The sequence below is a fragment of the Perissodus microlepis genome, chromosome 1 (genome assembly GCF_051167445.1).
Source record: "Perissodus microlepis isolate ML-2025 ecotype Zambia chromosome 1, ASM5116744v1, whole genome shotgun sequence".
Taxonomy (NCBI): Eukaryota; Metazoa; Chordata; class Actinopteri; order Cichliformes; family Cichlidae; genus Perissodus; species Perissodus microlepis.
Window position 1 is genome coordinate 14,042,731 of NC_140461.1, and position 15,074 is coordinate 14,057,804.

Sequence of the window (15,074 nt, forward strand, 5' to 3'; positions counted from 1 at the left end):
CCATAAGAGAGGAGGGAGAGGGAAAGGGGGAGAGCTGCGCTCTTAAATGCCAGAGGAGGTAGAATTTCAGACGGGCAGCTCAGCGTGTGGCCCCGCTCAGGAATTAGAGACAGTCACACACACACAAACACACGAGTGCTGCTGAGCTGCTCCTTTCGCCAATGCTTTGCTCTTTTAGATGTATGTGCAAAATGTAGATTAAGTGATTGGCAGAGTGGACAGCAGTTTGCTTGATTAGATTATTGTGTGCACAATTATTTAAAAAACAAAATTAGAGCCAACAAACAAATGATTAAAGTATAGCAGTATTTGCTTAACTCTTTTCTTAAACAGGACAAGATAAAAGATTCCTCCGACACTGTGCGTGTGTGATTCAGTAGCCGGACAGACCTGTTTTGTCTGTATGTATAAAATTATTGGCATTCACCTTTTCGAATTTGAAAAGCTCATAAACAAAGCAAAGATTTTATGGTCATTTATATATATAAACGTATATGTATAGATTTCAAACACATGCTTAGATTTAACCCATTTCCACTTAGAAATTTGAATGAGTGACACTAAATCAAAGCCACAGTTTAGGTGGGGTTTTTTTACGGTAGAGAGTCGGAAGTGGGAAAACTGAAAGAACAAAGTCAGAGCAGAAGCTCATGCAAAATGTTGTACTGTAATATTTCCCAAAATGGTATCTGTAACATTTTTTAAAGAAAATAGGCAATTTTTCATTTTATTTTCAATCTTTCTCATCATTTGTTTTAAAACACACACGACCCACTCACTTGTAAAGCATTTTGAATATAGAGGCATTTTTAAGAGAATAAACGGAGATAAACTGTACCACTACTTTACATTAAAATATTCTTTTGTTATATTTTTAATTTTAAAAAAATGTCTTTTAACTTTCAGTCTGTTTGAATTAAAATGTCATTTAAGCAAATATGAGAAATTGCCCCTTCTGAACAAGTAAATGCTTAAAGAGCACAAATTAAAATGTTCATAATATGTGCAGGATTTTTTTTTTTAATGATTATTTTATTATCATTGCGGTATGACCAATCAAGCTTTTAGAGAGTCTGAGAATATCAATCATTTCAGTTCCCTTTTTAGAGGGAATAACTGAATTTCCAGTAGAGCAAAATCTGAATTTAGGACACTTTACAAGGATTTAACCCTGTGGATTGCATCTAAACAAGCTTTCTCTATGTTGGTCCTTCAACTGCAAAACAGTGGGGTGGAATTTAAGGACCTGTAACAGCTCAGGTGTAAGAGTCTTGATTTTTTTTTTTTTTTTTATCAGATTAAGACAGAGAATTCAAATTTTTCAAAAACTTTTGAACTGGATTTGCTTCTTAATGGACAAGAAGTGTGAAAACTGTGTTTAGACATCAAGCATCAATACACTCACTGAAAAACACACTTTCCTGTCAGACATTTGGCAATGAGATGTGTCTGCTTTACCTGCGTGTGATTCAGCAAGTGTACGTAAGCTGTTGCCACTCAAACGTTTTCTAGAGAGCCCTCTGGTCCCGTCATCTGTGCGTCCGCTCCTTCACACATCCATCCATCGATCCATCCATCCACCGTTCTCTGTTCCCGGCTCAGGCGTTCCCTTCTTTGCTCTAAGGCACTGCTTTCCTATACTAATTAAAATATTAGGGATAATGATGATCATACTGATAATAATAACAACAAGTACCACTTAAGCTGTTAACATAATTGCATTCCCCTCATGCCACCATATACATAACATTTGCATATCATTAAAATATATTTCCCACAGTGACTTTAGTGATTTTGGTGTTTTTAACAGTGGGTGTGAGGGAGAACGGACGGGTGGTGAGAACTGCACAGTGGCTGATCAGTCAGGCAAAGGTTTAGTTGTGCAGTAATGAAGAGAAGCACAAGGGAGCACATATGATTTGATTAGGAATTATTCTCCAATCTGATGTGTCTGGATTTAATTCTTTTTAAATACATGGAAATGTAGAGGAAAGAAATTATTTGTGATTGTGAGTAAAAAAAATAAAAATAAAAATCAGTTTCAGGTTAAACATTGTTGAAGTCATCAGACTAAATCAAGATGTGCCAGAAAAACAAACATTTTTTTTACTTACAGTAATATATATAATATGATTCAGGCACCAGATTTTCACACGTAATGTTGTGTTGCTTCTTGTTCTGGTACGACAAATGCCACTGTTTTAGTTCACGCTTGGAAAAGTGCATTGGCCATCATACAGTGATTTACTTTTCCTGATTTTCCTGATGAGGCAAACTACTTTATATGAAACCGCGAAAGAAATTCAATTGAGAAAAAAATCAAACTCGAAGGCCAACCGTCTGATGCTTTGACCGTTTGTTGTTTAAATGTGCGACAGCGAAATATACATATGTTTTGTTATTCAGAATAAAGAGATAATATGCCTTGCTTTTGATTAGACAATGAAGAGCATTTAATGGTTTTTTCCCATCTTTTTCTTTTCCTTAATCTTAGTCGCTGGACCTTATTTTTCAGCTTATGAAGTGGGATATGCAGTAAAGAGAGAGAGAGAGAGAAAGAGAGGTAAAGCTGACTGGAGGGAGGGACAGCGGGGACCAAAGAGAGATTGCGTAAATTAAAATCCTTTTAATCTCCTTATAAAATCATTTACTTAATTCATCTGTCAAAGCATGTCAATATGTGCCGTGCTGATTTGCTGGCTGTGCGCGCGCGCGTGTGTCTGTGAGTGTGTGAGCGTGCAATTTGCATCTGTTTGTTGCCATCCGCGGTTTCGTGCCTGCATGCTCCCATTTTGTATGTGTGACCTATTGATGGCCTATATGAGGAAGTGTTGTTCTTTTTGTCTCTTTGCCCGCCTGTCTGTCCCTATGGAATTTGTTGTCTGTCAGTTTTTTTGCATTTGCCTGCAAACACACGCGCAGAGAAACGCACGCACTCATGCTTACGGCGGCCTCGCTCTCATGTGAAGGGTCCGGGCATTCCAGTGGTAATTTGGTCCCGTAAAGAGAAAGAGAGAGGTAGAGAGTGTGAGAGAGAGAGAGAGGGAGAGAGAGAGACGCAATGAGAGAGACAGACAGAGCGAAGTGGGAAGGAAGGGAGGGGGTTTGCTTTTGTCTGACACCAGCACTCAGGAGGTCCGCTGGACACACGTGTAAGCATGAATGCCCACAGCAACACACACTCTTAACACTAATGCATAACAATAAACACACAGATCTTACCATTTGCAGGTTAAAGTTATCAAAATGTTAAAAATGCAGTGACTTATTCTTACACACACATGCGTCTACATATGTGGATGTAGATATTAAAAATGCATTGTCTCACACACACTTAGAAAGCCACTGAGAGATGACAGAGCAAAATGGGATGAGCCTTGATGATGTGAATTTGTCTGATTTATGTCCAATCCATCAGTGCTCTGTGTGTGTCTGAGTATGTCATGGGTCAGTGCCGGCCTTTATGTGTTGAAAGAGCAGTAAGGGAGACTGTACCAGATGTGACACAAACACACACACACACGCACACGAACACACACTGCAATTAGCCATTTTGCCACACTGGTGGTGAATCTGTGTGTGTGTGTGTGTGTGTGTGTGTGTGTGTGTGTGTGTGTGTGTGTGTGTGTGTGTGTGTGTGTGTGTGTGAATGCACGGTTGAATGCCAAAGCAGTGATCAAAAAAAAAGAGAGAGAGAGTGATATATAGTGAGAGGCAATGTCGCTCATCTTATCTCCTCTTCTCCTCTCCACAGCGCTCATCCTCTCATTCCCCACGTTCCATCATCCATACATCTCCGTCATCCATACATCAAAATGTGAATTCAATTATTATTACTATTATCACGTTCTATCAAATCATTTATGCTCCGTCTGAGAATTACTCTCCGTAATGCTGCTGACTTTTCAGTCTTTTCAAATCTGCTATGACCAAGTATATAGTTTCAAGAAATGCAGAATAAAAAGAGGATGTTTTGCACCTGTGCAAATTTGAACTGTGTCAAAAGCACACAGGTCCCTTTGTAGATCCATCTGCTTGATTTTAACAAACATTGCTTTAAACTAAATTACGTTTTCTTAGAATTGCTATATACATTGTGGGGTTTCTTTGGTGTCTGTGTTATTGTTTTCAGAAAAGGAGTCACTAAATTAGAATTTTATCAAGTTCAACCAGATGAGCTATTGAGTTACGCTTTAGATCCGGTGACTGGTGTATGCATGAGTGTGTGCGTACCCATCATGTTGTGCTTAGGGCTTCTAATGCTGCTCCTCAGTCCTAATAGGAGGAGACAGCGCAGACCGGGCCACAATAGAGCAGATTTAGATGGAGAGGTGAGGTGTGTGTATGTGTGTGGGTAAAGTGTAAAAGTGTGTCTATGAGTTAAAGAGGATCACGGCAATGGTGAAGGTTCAAACCCCTTGTCTGTCTATGGCACTTTTCTGTTGTGCTGCCCATGGGGAGAGCCCTATGGTTTCGCTGCTTGGGTTGTTCTCTCCCTCTGCACGGCCAAGCTGAAAGTATGATTAAATTGTCATTGTTTCGACAGTGTGTAAGAGGGGTTCAAAAAGACAAAAAAGGGAAGATACAGTAGAACGGGAAAGGGATAGCTACTAAGAGAGAGAGAAAGAAATGAATGACCATGCCGCCTTCCAACTGACAGTGAAATATTCCTCCTCTCATCCTTCCATCATGCTTCATGTGTGTGCCTGATGGGGAGAGAATGACAGACCAGCCCACACCCCACCTCATGGTTTAGTTCTCTAGTTTTTGCTGCTTTCTTCATCTGTCTTGCACTCTTTTTCTTTCACTCTTTCTATCTCCTGTCTGTGCACTAGGTTTCTCTCTATGCCAACTTTATCAGATGCACCATACAAATAAACTACAATCACATGACGATTTTCAGAAGTAATTGTTCTTCCCAAATGTACTGTATATTCAGATATTAAGCTGCTCAACAAAAGTGTATATTCTTTGAATCAGGGAATTTTGATTTCTAGTTATTAGACAAGATTTTTACAGTTACACACTGAAGACTGAAGAAAGGTTTTCTTACACTGTCTTGCTTCCTGCCCCAAACTTATTAATTTCATTAATTAAGTTTATTCCACCCGCTTCATTATACACAAAAAATGAAGCGTACATAACAACATATATATGTATATTTACCTCATTATTCACAGCTTTTGGTGTTTTTGTGAAAAGGAAATTGTCTCTAACAAATATGTTGATCACACAAAATAACTCATTTATTTTTTTTATTTTATTTAAGAAAAAAAAAAAAACAAGCCCAACAGCATCAGTCCTTGTTGGTCCCTCCAACTGTACCAACGGTTCAGCTTTGACACACATCCGTGCATGTGTGAGAAGATGCCACGTGTTAATATACAGTTCATTATTTTGCACCTGTAAAAACAAGAAAACTATGTGTGTTATTAAGGCCTTGTTTCTGTGCATGTGTGTATGTGTGTGTGTGAGCGAGAGACAGTGAGTGAGAGCGCATTTGTGTCTATTAACTGCGTTTACGCTTTCACACAATAGTTAAATTGTATTTGACATTTTAAAAACTTTCACTTTTAGTTTGATGTAGCTTAAATAAAATAGTTCATATACGTTTATTGCTTATTCCAAAATATCGCTCTATTTTTTAAAAAAATTACATAGTTTCATCGCTGGTAACTTTAGCAAAGATCAGATGTTAAAGTATTTGTGCATGGAACATTTATGTGAATTATGTTTACATTAATAAAAAAAATGCTCTAATCCTACATGGTAAAAATGCTTCTTTTCTTTAGGATGCATGTTCCTCTGCGTAGCTGATCTGCTCTTTTATTCATGGCAGTAGATAATTCATTTTCTCTTTATCCCTATCTTCCTTTACCATTCAGCGCCCTCCACCCACCCACACGCACACACACACGCGCTCCTCTTCTCCCTCTACACCCCCCCCCCCCCCCCCCCCCCCCCCCTTGTGGAACTGTCACCTTTCTGCACCCGCTCAGTCCCTATTAAGGCCGACAGCCCATCTGCCGCCTGCCCCGCTAACAGCTCCCGTCGCTAACGCTAACGTGCACACACATCCACATCCGCTCAGACACACACAGAGGGCTACGTTCAACCCCACCTGCCCTGCTGCACATGCAGTCACACGCAGAGCAACATCGTCAGACGTATATGTATATCAATATATGCATCCGCTCAGTATTTATCGCGATCTAATGATTCTTTTAATTACTTCCAAATATCAAAAAGTCTGTACCAGACTTTTTTTCTTGATTTAAAACAGCCACTTTTGATCTTGCACATTAAGACTTTCCAGGCAAGTATAAGGCTGAGTGTTATCGGGAGTAAGTATAAATACTATAAGAACCATGTAAACGATCTAGAAAAGTCAGCAATTTGAAACAAGAAGTGCAGAAATGAAAATAGAACCAACAAGTTTATTTGCGAGGAGGAAACCAATGGGATCATCGGGAATTTTTAATGCAGCAGAGGAGATTGGCTAGTCTTTAGTTCAGTTATTTATTAGTGTTCATATCTGTATGTTTATCCATATTTATGCATACAAATTGTCTGTGTAACTGCAAGACGTCACACTACCCTGACGAGAGGAGTAATTAGGTAGGGCAGTTGCTGCTTTGTGTATATATGTGTGTGTGTGTGTGTGTGTGTGTGTGTGTGTGTGTGTGTGTGTGTGTGTGTGTGTGTGTGTGTGAGTGTTGTGGCATTTGCTCCCTTCAGGGATAGGTGCATTTTGCATTAGCAAGAATGGCAACTGTCTCATCAATCACTGCATCACCATGTCACACACACACACACAGACACGCACACACACATATGTACACACATACCATGGCATGGTCATTCTGTTCACAGATGGGCCAGCAACACATGAGTGAGTCACTGAGCATCAGAAAGACACCAACGATCTCCTTGCTTTCACACACACACACGCACACACACGCACGCACACACACACACACACACACACACACCGCCACACATCTATAGTATGTCTGCATGTGCTGGTTCTTGTGCTGCTTACATGTACTGACAGGAGCGTGAAATAGGTTAGGTAGAATCACATACATTAATGCGCCTTTCTTTTATTCTCTCCTTTACTCTACATGCATATTTAAATATTTATGATATGAGCTATTTCTTACATATATGAGTACTTGTGGGATTGAATTTTTCAATTGACTTATTATTTGATGATGTTTAAAAAAAAATGTAAAATGTGTAAAATTCAGATTTTCATTTTACATATGTTTAGTACTGTGTTTCTATTTTAGTATACGATTCACATGTGCTGAATTAAATTTTTAAAAAGAAAGGAAAAACGCCTCATGTAAATAATTGTCTGTTGGCTTTAAGATGCTTTTTTAATTAGTTTCATTCTTCTGAAATGAAAAAAGAACTAGGAAAATCAGATTATGTGGTTATAAAGCGATAAAGCAGAATCTCTTTCGGTAATCCTAAACAGTTTTAGTCCAGGTTAATACAAATATCAGACGGAGCTTTTTGTGGTTTCTCTAAAATATCATAATACAGACCAATCATAAAACTTTGTAAACTCAGGTGTTCTTTTCAGATGTATTTCTCGTGGTTCGTGATTTTTATGGTTTAAACCTAAATATAATAATATATTTCTCTGATTTCAGCCCCTGTCTAAAAAAGCTGTTACAGCGTCTGTTACTTCTAATGCAGTTAAGATGCCTGCAGCCAAAATGTGACAGTTGAACCCAAATGGCTGGTGATACATACACAGGACTTAAACTGTTGCACACAATGTAAACCCAAATCAAGATGAAAACACAGTACTGAACAACCTACAGCATTTTCAAGCAAATACTTCATGTAGTCCGATTTCCATACAGCGCCTGTGGGCATACAATAAACGCTAAGGGTAATGTTGTAATATTGATACCGGAGATACCGTTATTAAAAATAAAAGTAAATCACCTCGCCGTCTGGTTTTTAGATGTCAGAAGTGGCCCTCGTCTTCAGTCTTGCAACCCACAGCAAAGTATCTGGGGTACTTTGGTCACAGTGTTAGCACACACAGGTGTGCAAGGGAGAAAATATTAATTCAGAATGTAAGCGGGCGGATCGGGGGAAGGTGATCGAATTTTGCCGCAAACCTGAGTTACTTGTTCGGCCAGAAAGTTTTTGATTGATTATAATGGTTTATAATTCCCAGCACCACATGCACCTCATAGTGGATATACTTTAGTCCTTGGTGTGACACCAGAACCACTTCTCCCACCACCACCACCACCACCTCCACCCAAAAACAAAAAAACAACAGAATTAATAGTTGGCTGTCTATATAGCATTGTGACACTGCAACCAAAGCCAATAAGTGTCTGAAGCAGCAGCAGCAGCAGAAAGATATTGATTCCTTCTATTCACCAGAGTGGAACTAAAACCTACATATTACACACCCTGGCCCTCCACCTCTCACTGAGCCAGCCCAGCTCTGTGGATGGATAGAGGGATGGCTGTCAGACAAGTCATTGGTCTGTCTACCTGCCTGTCTATGTGGCCCTCACATAAACAGGAACCCACAGCGGGACAACATCTCACACTCAGACACACGTGCGTATGTGCTGGTTGTTTGTGTGGTAAACACGTGTCTATCAGTTTGCGACACATACCAACATCCTGCTCTGTTTACCGATACACTTTGCTGGAGGAAACACACACAAACAGGAGTGTCACAGTATAAAAAAAAAATAGAAAGACCTGAAAAAGAAAGATTATTTTATTCATTGTCTTTTAACTTCGATGCATAGCTCAAAGTGCTCCCTGATTTCTACTTTTACATGTTTGGGATGAAATTATTAGTTGGCTTCAGCTCTGTAATTCTTTGGCAAAGTTTTAATATTAAATCAATAATTATTCTTAGGTTAATTGGGCTAGTATTAGCAGATGTGATTATTATAATCGCTCTCATTAAGCAAAAGCATAAATGCTCAAAAGCAAGCTCCTCTTCAGATCTTTGCACTATTTTTGAAGGATTAATTTCTTACTATATGTTTTCTTTCATATTTTACCAAATCTGAATTAGTATCTGTTTTTTCTAGATTTTATCCACTGGTAGGAAACTGCTTTTCCTTCCACTTCCCTCGCTTCATTTTCCCCCGATAGTTTAAAAGTAGGGCATTCAGATCATTTTATTACAAGCCCAGCCATGATGTAATTTTTTCTTTTCTTTTTTTTTTGCTTCTTTTCTTCTTCTTTTTTATTGTTTTTGTAAGCAATGATTTTGATTCTGTTGCCTGTGGTGACCTTATCACCCCGGCGACAGCCCTGCTTCTGATGACGGCACTGGGTTTGATTGAAGGATGGCAGTTCTTCCTCTGATGCTTTTACTTTTATATTTCCTCCATTTAAAAAGGTTTTTTGAGGTTAAAACTGGTAAAACTCGGGGACAAAAGTCTCATGTACTAGTTTAAAATTCTGATCTGTCCCCTGTGCGTCTGCCTGAGAGTTTCTCATCTTTCTGCCTACTTGAGATGCTCTCTGCAAATTGCCCTATGTGTAAATCTTGGACCTTTCTTTGTGTATTTATGATTTTTCCTAACTATGCAGTTGCATAAATCGTAATAGTTTTTTTCTTATGTTTACTGAGGGCTGAATGATTATGTGTGCCTGTTACTGTGCCCTTTCAAGCACGCTCTGTAATTCAGTGGTCATCCACTTAATTGTAATTTTGTGTTGAAGATTTTTTTTGTTTTTCCATTTTTTCCATTTCATTTTTGTTTGCTTGTCACTGTGTTGAGCTGAAGAAAGTATTTTATTAAAACAATAAAATGAAAAAGATTTTGTGTTTAGTTTAGTAGTGTTTTGTTTACTACAGTGCTTTAACCTTATCAGATTCTGGTACTGAGAAAGCAGAAACACACAAAAATGTAACTTGTCACTGTTTCTATTTTTTTTTTCCCTAAGTTTTATTTTGTTATTTTACCATTGCCCCTGAACAACTGATTTCAGTGTCATCAGATAGTTTTTGTGGCTTTTACACAACACATAGGAGCCATGTCTCGGCTTTACAGTCCCACTTGCTGTTTTCCTACTTTTCTCTGTTGTATTGTCAGCGCCATCCTTATGTTTCTCACTTTGCTTCTGTCTACAGAATGAACTTATCGAAGGGGCCATTAGTGAACAGCAGCAGTGAAGATAACTCCAAGTCGTCTTATGGTAAATGCGGCGCTGGCGCCTGGAGAATGCACCAGAGCTACGATCCACTGGAGGCCAACCACATGAGAGACGCACATGCCCTCTACAACCCCAGGTAAGACAGACTGACAGGAAGACCACAGACACAAAAGAAGAAAGGGGGAATGACTTAAAAAGGGCAAAACAAAAGTGACTGAATCCATAAATCTACGTTGAGTTTTCTACAAAAGTCACACTTGACCTCTATAAACCTCGGAAGAAGAGAAAGAAAAGGCAAGCATTTGGAGACATCAAAAGCCAGTTTTTATTGGTCAGGATGTGTGCGTGTTTGAGACTATTTGGAGAGAACCAACTTTTCTCCACCATCTATTCAAATGTGGGGAGAACGATTGTGTGCATGTGTGTCTTTCTTTGTGTATTTTTTTAATTCATATGCCTTATCTGTTAAATTTGTTTGGAGTAATTTACATTTTTAACAACACTTTTTATGTTATCAGCTTTACAAACCATCTTCCGCTGTTCGTGTCACCAGTATTCTGTATTTTTATCTTTTTTTTTTTTACCTGCCCTCTATCGGTTTCTTTAAATAATTCCCTATAAATCCAAGTTAAGGGTGATCTTCAGTGTCGTTTGGGATCAAGAAGGGGTTCCCCATGGTACGACCAAGCCTTTAATATCTACTCTTTTTTTATTTCAAATTTTGGGAAACCCTAACTCCCTACCCTTGGGAAAAAAATAATTCTCATTTAAACGCCACAATATAGAAAACATACAAATCCACTGTAAACTATATGTTATGATCAAACAGTGCAACTAAAATGAGAATATTTTTTTCCCTAGTATATATAGAGTATCACAAGGAATTTGGATTCAACTTGTGGCTCAAGGACACTTCAGTAGTGCAAATGCGTCGCAGTGCAGAGGCTTTAAATCACATCGTTTTGTTGAAGGACATTCTCTTTTACCATTACAATTATTCTCCATGCCATCTGTATGTACAGTCAAACCTGAACGCATGAAAAGCTTCAACCAAAGTGAAATTTCACTTTAAAGTTCTCCAACAAAACCAGTTCTGACTTTATGTTGTTCCGGGCAGACTTTATTTTTAAACTGTAAATACGCTTCTTGTTTCATGTTTAAACACAGGAAATGTGTGACGCATTAAATATAGACAAACGTTATCATATCCTTCCTCCTCCTCTTTTGAACGTTTCTCGGGATAAGAGATAGCATGACATGCCCTGAAAACGAACGTTTAACTGTAAGTATGCGCTTTCTATATAATTTATATAATTCAGGGGTATTGGACTAGTATAAACAAATAAGTATATTATTACTGTGTTTAGTGTTACTTGTTGTACATTATTTCACTTTAAAAACAGCTGAATATGTATTTAATTTAAATAGGCTATATTAGAACCTAGTGTAACCAAAAGTGGGTTTCCCAAACTTTGTCTGTCTGTTTTCCGGATCGTGTTTTCACTCTCTGGATTTTGGACATTATGCTTCAAGATCTCACTGACTAACATGATTATCTTAAATGAACATTACTGTGATTTATTATGTTGTTATTATTGCTGTATTATTGCACATTCTTTAGGAACAATATTGATTAGTGCATTGTTAGGGTCTTGTGAAGCCCTTTAATTTTAAATGCATGTGTGTGTGTGTTCCCGTGTGCGCTGTAGACTGGGAAGTTTTAGTCCAATAGGATTTCAGGGTTAGTCTGGGTCAAGCCAATTAGAGGTCTGGCAAGCCATTCTCACGCAGACCTTCGGCCAGTCACCAGGAGGAGTGTTAGTAGCACAATGTGAGTGTGTTGGCAGACAGTGAAGTCTGGTGATGAGAGGTGTAAAGGTTTGCCAGGGGCTATGGAGTCAGTCCGTGGCTTGAAGTCACACAGTACATTTGTACACATGGATAGAGACACACTAGGCTCCAAAATGGGGAGCATTATTTCGCCTCTATGGTTCAAAACAAACTGCAAATTATATTGTTATTGTGAATTCGGCTGCCGCAAATATGCCAAGCCTACATGATGACATAACAGTATCCCCTAACTACGGGGGGGGGGGGGGGGGGGCAGCACTGTGAAGTTAACAACTTGAGGATTTATCTCAAGACTTGTGCTGAACAAATACAATCTGGGGATTTGCAATTCTGTTAAATTTTTAGAATTTTATTTCTCCTGAAACCGAGCTCAGAGTAGTCCTTTCTCACGGCAGGTAGCCTAACTTACCATAAGAATGGTGTCCCTCCCAGTAAGACGTATCTGTGGGACAGGAATACCAGGACTCTAAATCTGAAGCACTTGAACTCAGCCATAATTCATTACCTGTTATAGTTTATTATTATTTATACTTATGTATGTCCATCTGTGACAAAGCAACACATCCAGTGAAAATAGTTTATTTTTAAAAAATGGCCTTAAAAAGCTAACACTAAATATTAAAGTACTAACACTAAATATTAAGGTAAAAGTCACCTTACCTCAGTTGAACCTTTACCCCTACACACACACACACACACGTTTTCGCTTACACTGTAAAAGGAACACATTTTCTTACACACACATGCACTATAAGATCACAGGAACACTTCCTTAGGATATCTGACCTCCAACTGTGTTGATGGGATTTGGTCGTGATTTATATGCACTCTCTCTCACACACACTTGCACAGACACACACTTGAACAGCACAGACACACTGAAAATGAAAGAAATCCAGGTTCGGAAGGGACAATATTTAGAAATGAATTTAAATGAATTTAGAATTATAGCAGTGTTTTTATTTTATCTCTTAGAATAACTTTTTTTTCATATCACAGATCTCTGTACAAAAAAAGCAAAGAAATTAATTTAATTTAATTTGAAGTTTTCTGGGGCCTTTTCTTGTATTAAAACTTTTTTGAATTCTAAAGAAATTTCTTAAATGCTTTTGGAGATCTGCAGTTTTCATTGGACAGCAACAATATTATTCCTCTTTTTATTTAGGCCATCAAACCATGGGAATGTGATTAATGTCAGGCAGCTAGAGTGCGCTTGAATACACACACACACTGTGCTGTAAACTGAGCCCAATGTAATCATAATGATAAAGCAGATTGCCTTAACACACAGATGGGCTTCCCAAAAGCTGTGTGTGTGTGTCTGTGTGTCTGTGTGTGTGTGTGTGTGTGTGTGTGTGTGTGTGTGTGTGTGTGTGTGTGTGTGTGTGTGTAAGTGTGGACAACGCTGATTGGATTGCAGATTTATAGAAGAGGATTACTGCAGGAGCAGAGAGAGAGAGAGAGCGAGAGAGGGGAAAAGAGAGAGGGGGTTTCAGACACTCACCTCTCATTAACTTCCACCCTCTTCACCTCGACTCGCCCTATTCTCAATCAAGGACAAACACGCACATGTACACATACATAGATATACACATTTAAAATCTTGTTTAAGTGGAGCATGTCGTTCTTTATATTTACCAATGATATGCTGATTCAGTATTTAAATCTTAGTAATTTGCAAGAAGTTTCAAAAGTAAGAATCCTGCAGAATGCTGCAGCAAAAAACATTACTGGGTAGTCATTTAAAAACAATACAGCCACATTTTAAAGAAAAAGGTTCTTGGTGACAAGACCAGAAAATGTCCCTTTTTTGTTGCAGTTCGTGAGATCTACGCCAGTTTTGATCTTTGTATACCTATTATACTGAATGTAAAGTATATTCAAATACATGACATTTAAGGGAAAGACATTCATGAAGGTTCCAGATTAAAGGAAAACGGACAAAGGCGCAGTGTGAAGTGGACAGAAAGAAACAGTCAGAGACAGACAGAGAGACAGAGATGGCGAAAGACAGTGGGCACTGCAGCAAACCTGATTATGACTGGATGTGAATTAGATTCCCTAACAGATGGTCCAGGAGCGAGACTGTAAGGTGCATCAGCCAGCAGTGAGGGGAGGAAGAGGGGGAGGATAGAGGGCATGGGTGGGAGAGAGAGGGAAGAACAGGCCAGGAGGCTCTGAAGATGAGTGTCAACAGCAGCTTGTGGCAGGTCAAAATGGGCATTTACAGTGAAAAGAATCTTGTTTCACATTTTTATTCAGTGAATTTGGAGTCGGGTATTTTAAGTCTATCACTTTCTCTCTTTTTTTGCAGTATAAATGAAGTAAAGTGATAATATACAGAAGTAAAAGTAATGAACTGGGAGAATCTTTAACAGACATTGCATTTGGATATAAAGTAGTATTACATGTGTAAGGTTAAATATAATCTGTCTAGATGTATTATTTGTGGAATGTTGAAGTAAACATTGAAACGCACACGTTGGATGGTGCCTGCTTAGGATTGATTTTCTCTATTTTCACAGCTGCTGTGGATTATTGTACATATTCTGGCTCTGCTTCTCTCTCACACCCTATGATGGATAGGTGTAAATCATCACAATCCTGTAGTGACAGACCAATTTCCCCAAATCTGATCTGCTTAAAGAATGCAGCTTTGACGCTCTACTCACTTGTGTCTCCTTTCCTCTCCTCTTCCACATTCCGTTTTCCCTTTTATTACACTTTTTTTCCCTTATTCCGTCTCAGATCGAGGACCATTTTACTTCACACACACATTCTCTCTCCCTACTTTTGCAGCACTGTGCTCTTTTCCCATCCCCTCCTTGCCTCTATCTCCCTTCCTCCCCTTCCTGTCTCACTGGCTCGTTCCTGTGTCACATTTGAAAGCCCTGTCATATTTACTAGAGTGAAAATCCTCTTTCACCATCTGCTTAATATAATGTGCTTTTAATCCGATGGGGCATATTTTGTTTTTAAACACTTTTTATTATACTTTTCGTCAATTTGATTTGATGTGGCGCCTTGCCCAGATCTCTGCCTGTCTCTGTATGAGAGAGAGA

The 15,074-nt window shown here is 38.7% G+C and overlaps 1 protein-coding gene across 7 annotated transcripts in view; it reads left to right on the forward strand.

Annotated features, from left to right (window-relative positions):
• Positions 1-15,074, forward strand: part of esrrga (estrogen-related receptor gamma a) — a 152,747-nt gene that overhangs the window by 81,323 nt on the left and 56,350 nt on the right. For 6 of the 7 annotated variants that reach the window (XM_084931000.1, XM_084930990.1, XM_084930958.1 and 3 more), the window contains one exon: positions 10,139-10,297. In XM_084931000.1, coding sequence (XP_084787126.1) covers positions 10,140-10,297 — 158 coding nt within the window. In that variant the 5' untranslated portion in view covers position 10,139. Of the gene's footprint in view, positions 1-10,138; positions 10,298-10,324; positions 11,444-15,074 lie in introns of those variants that run through there. The other variant, XM_084931009.1, reaches the window with a different exon arrangement.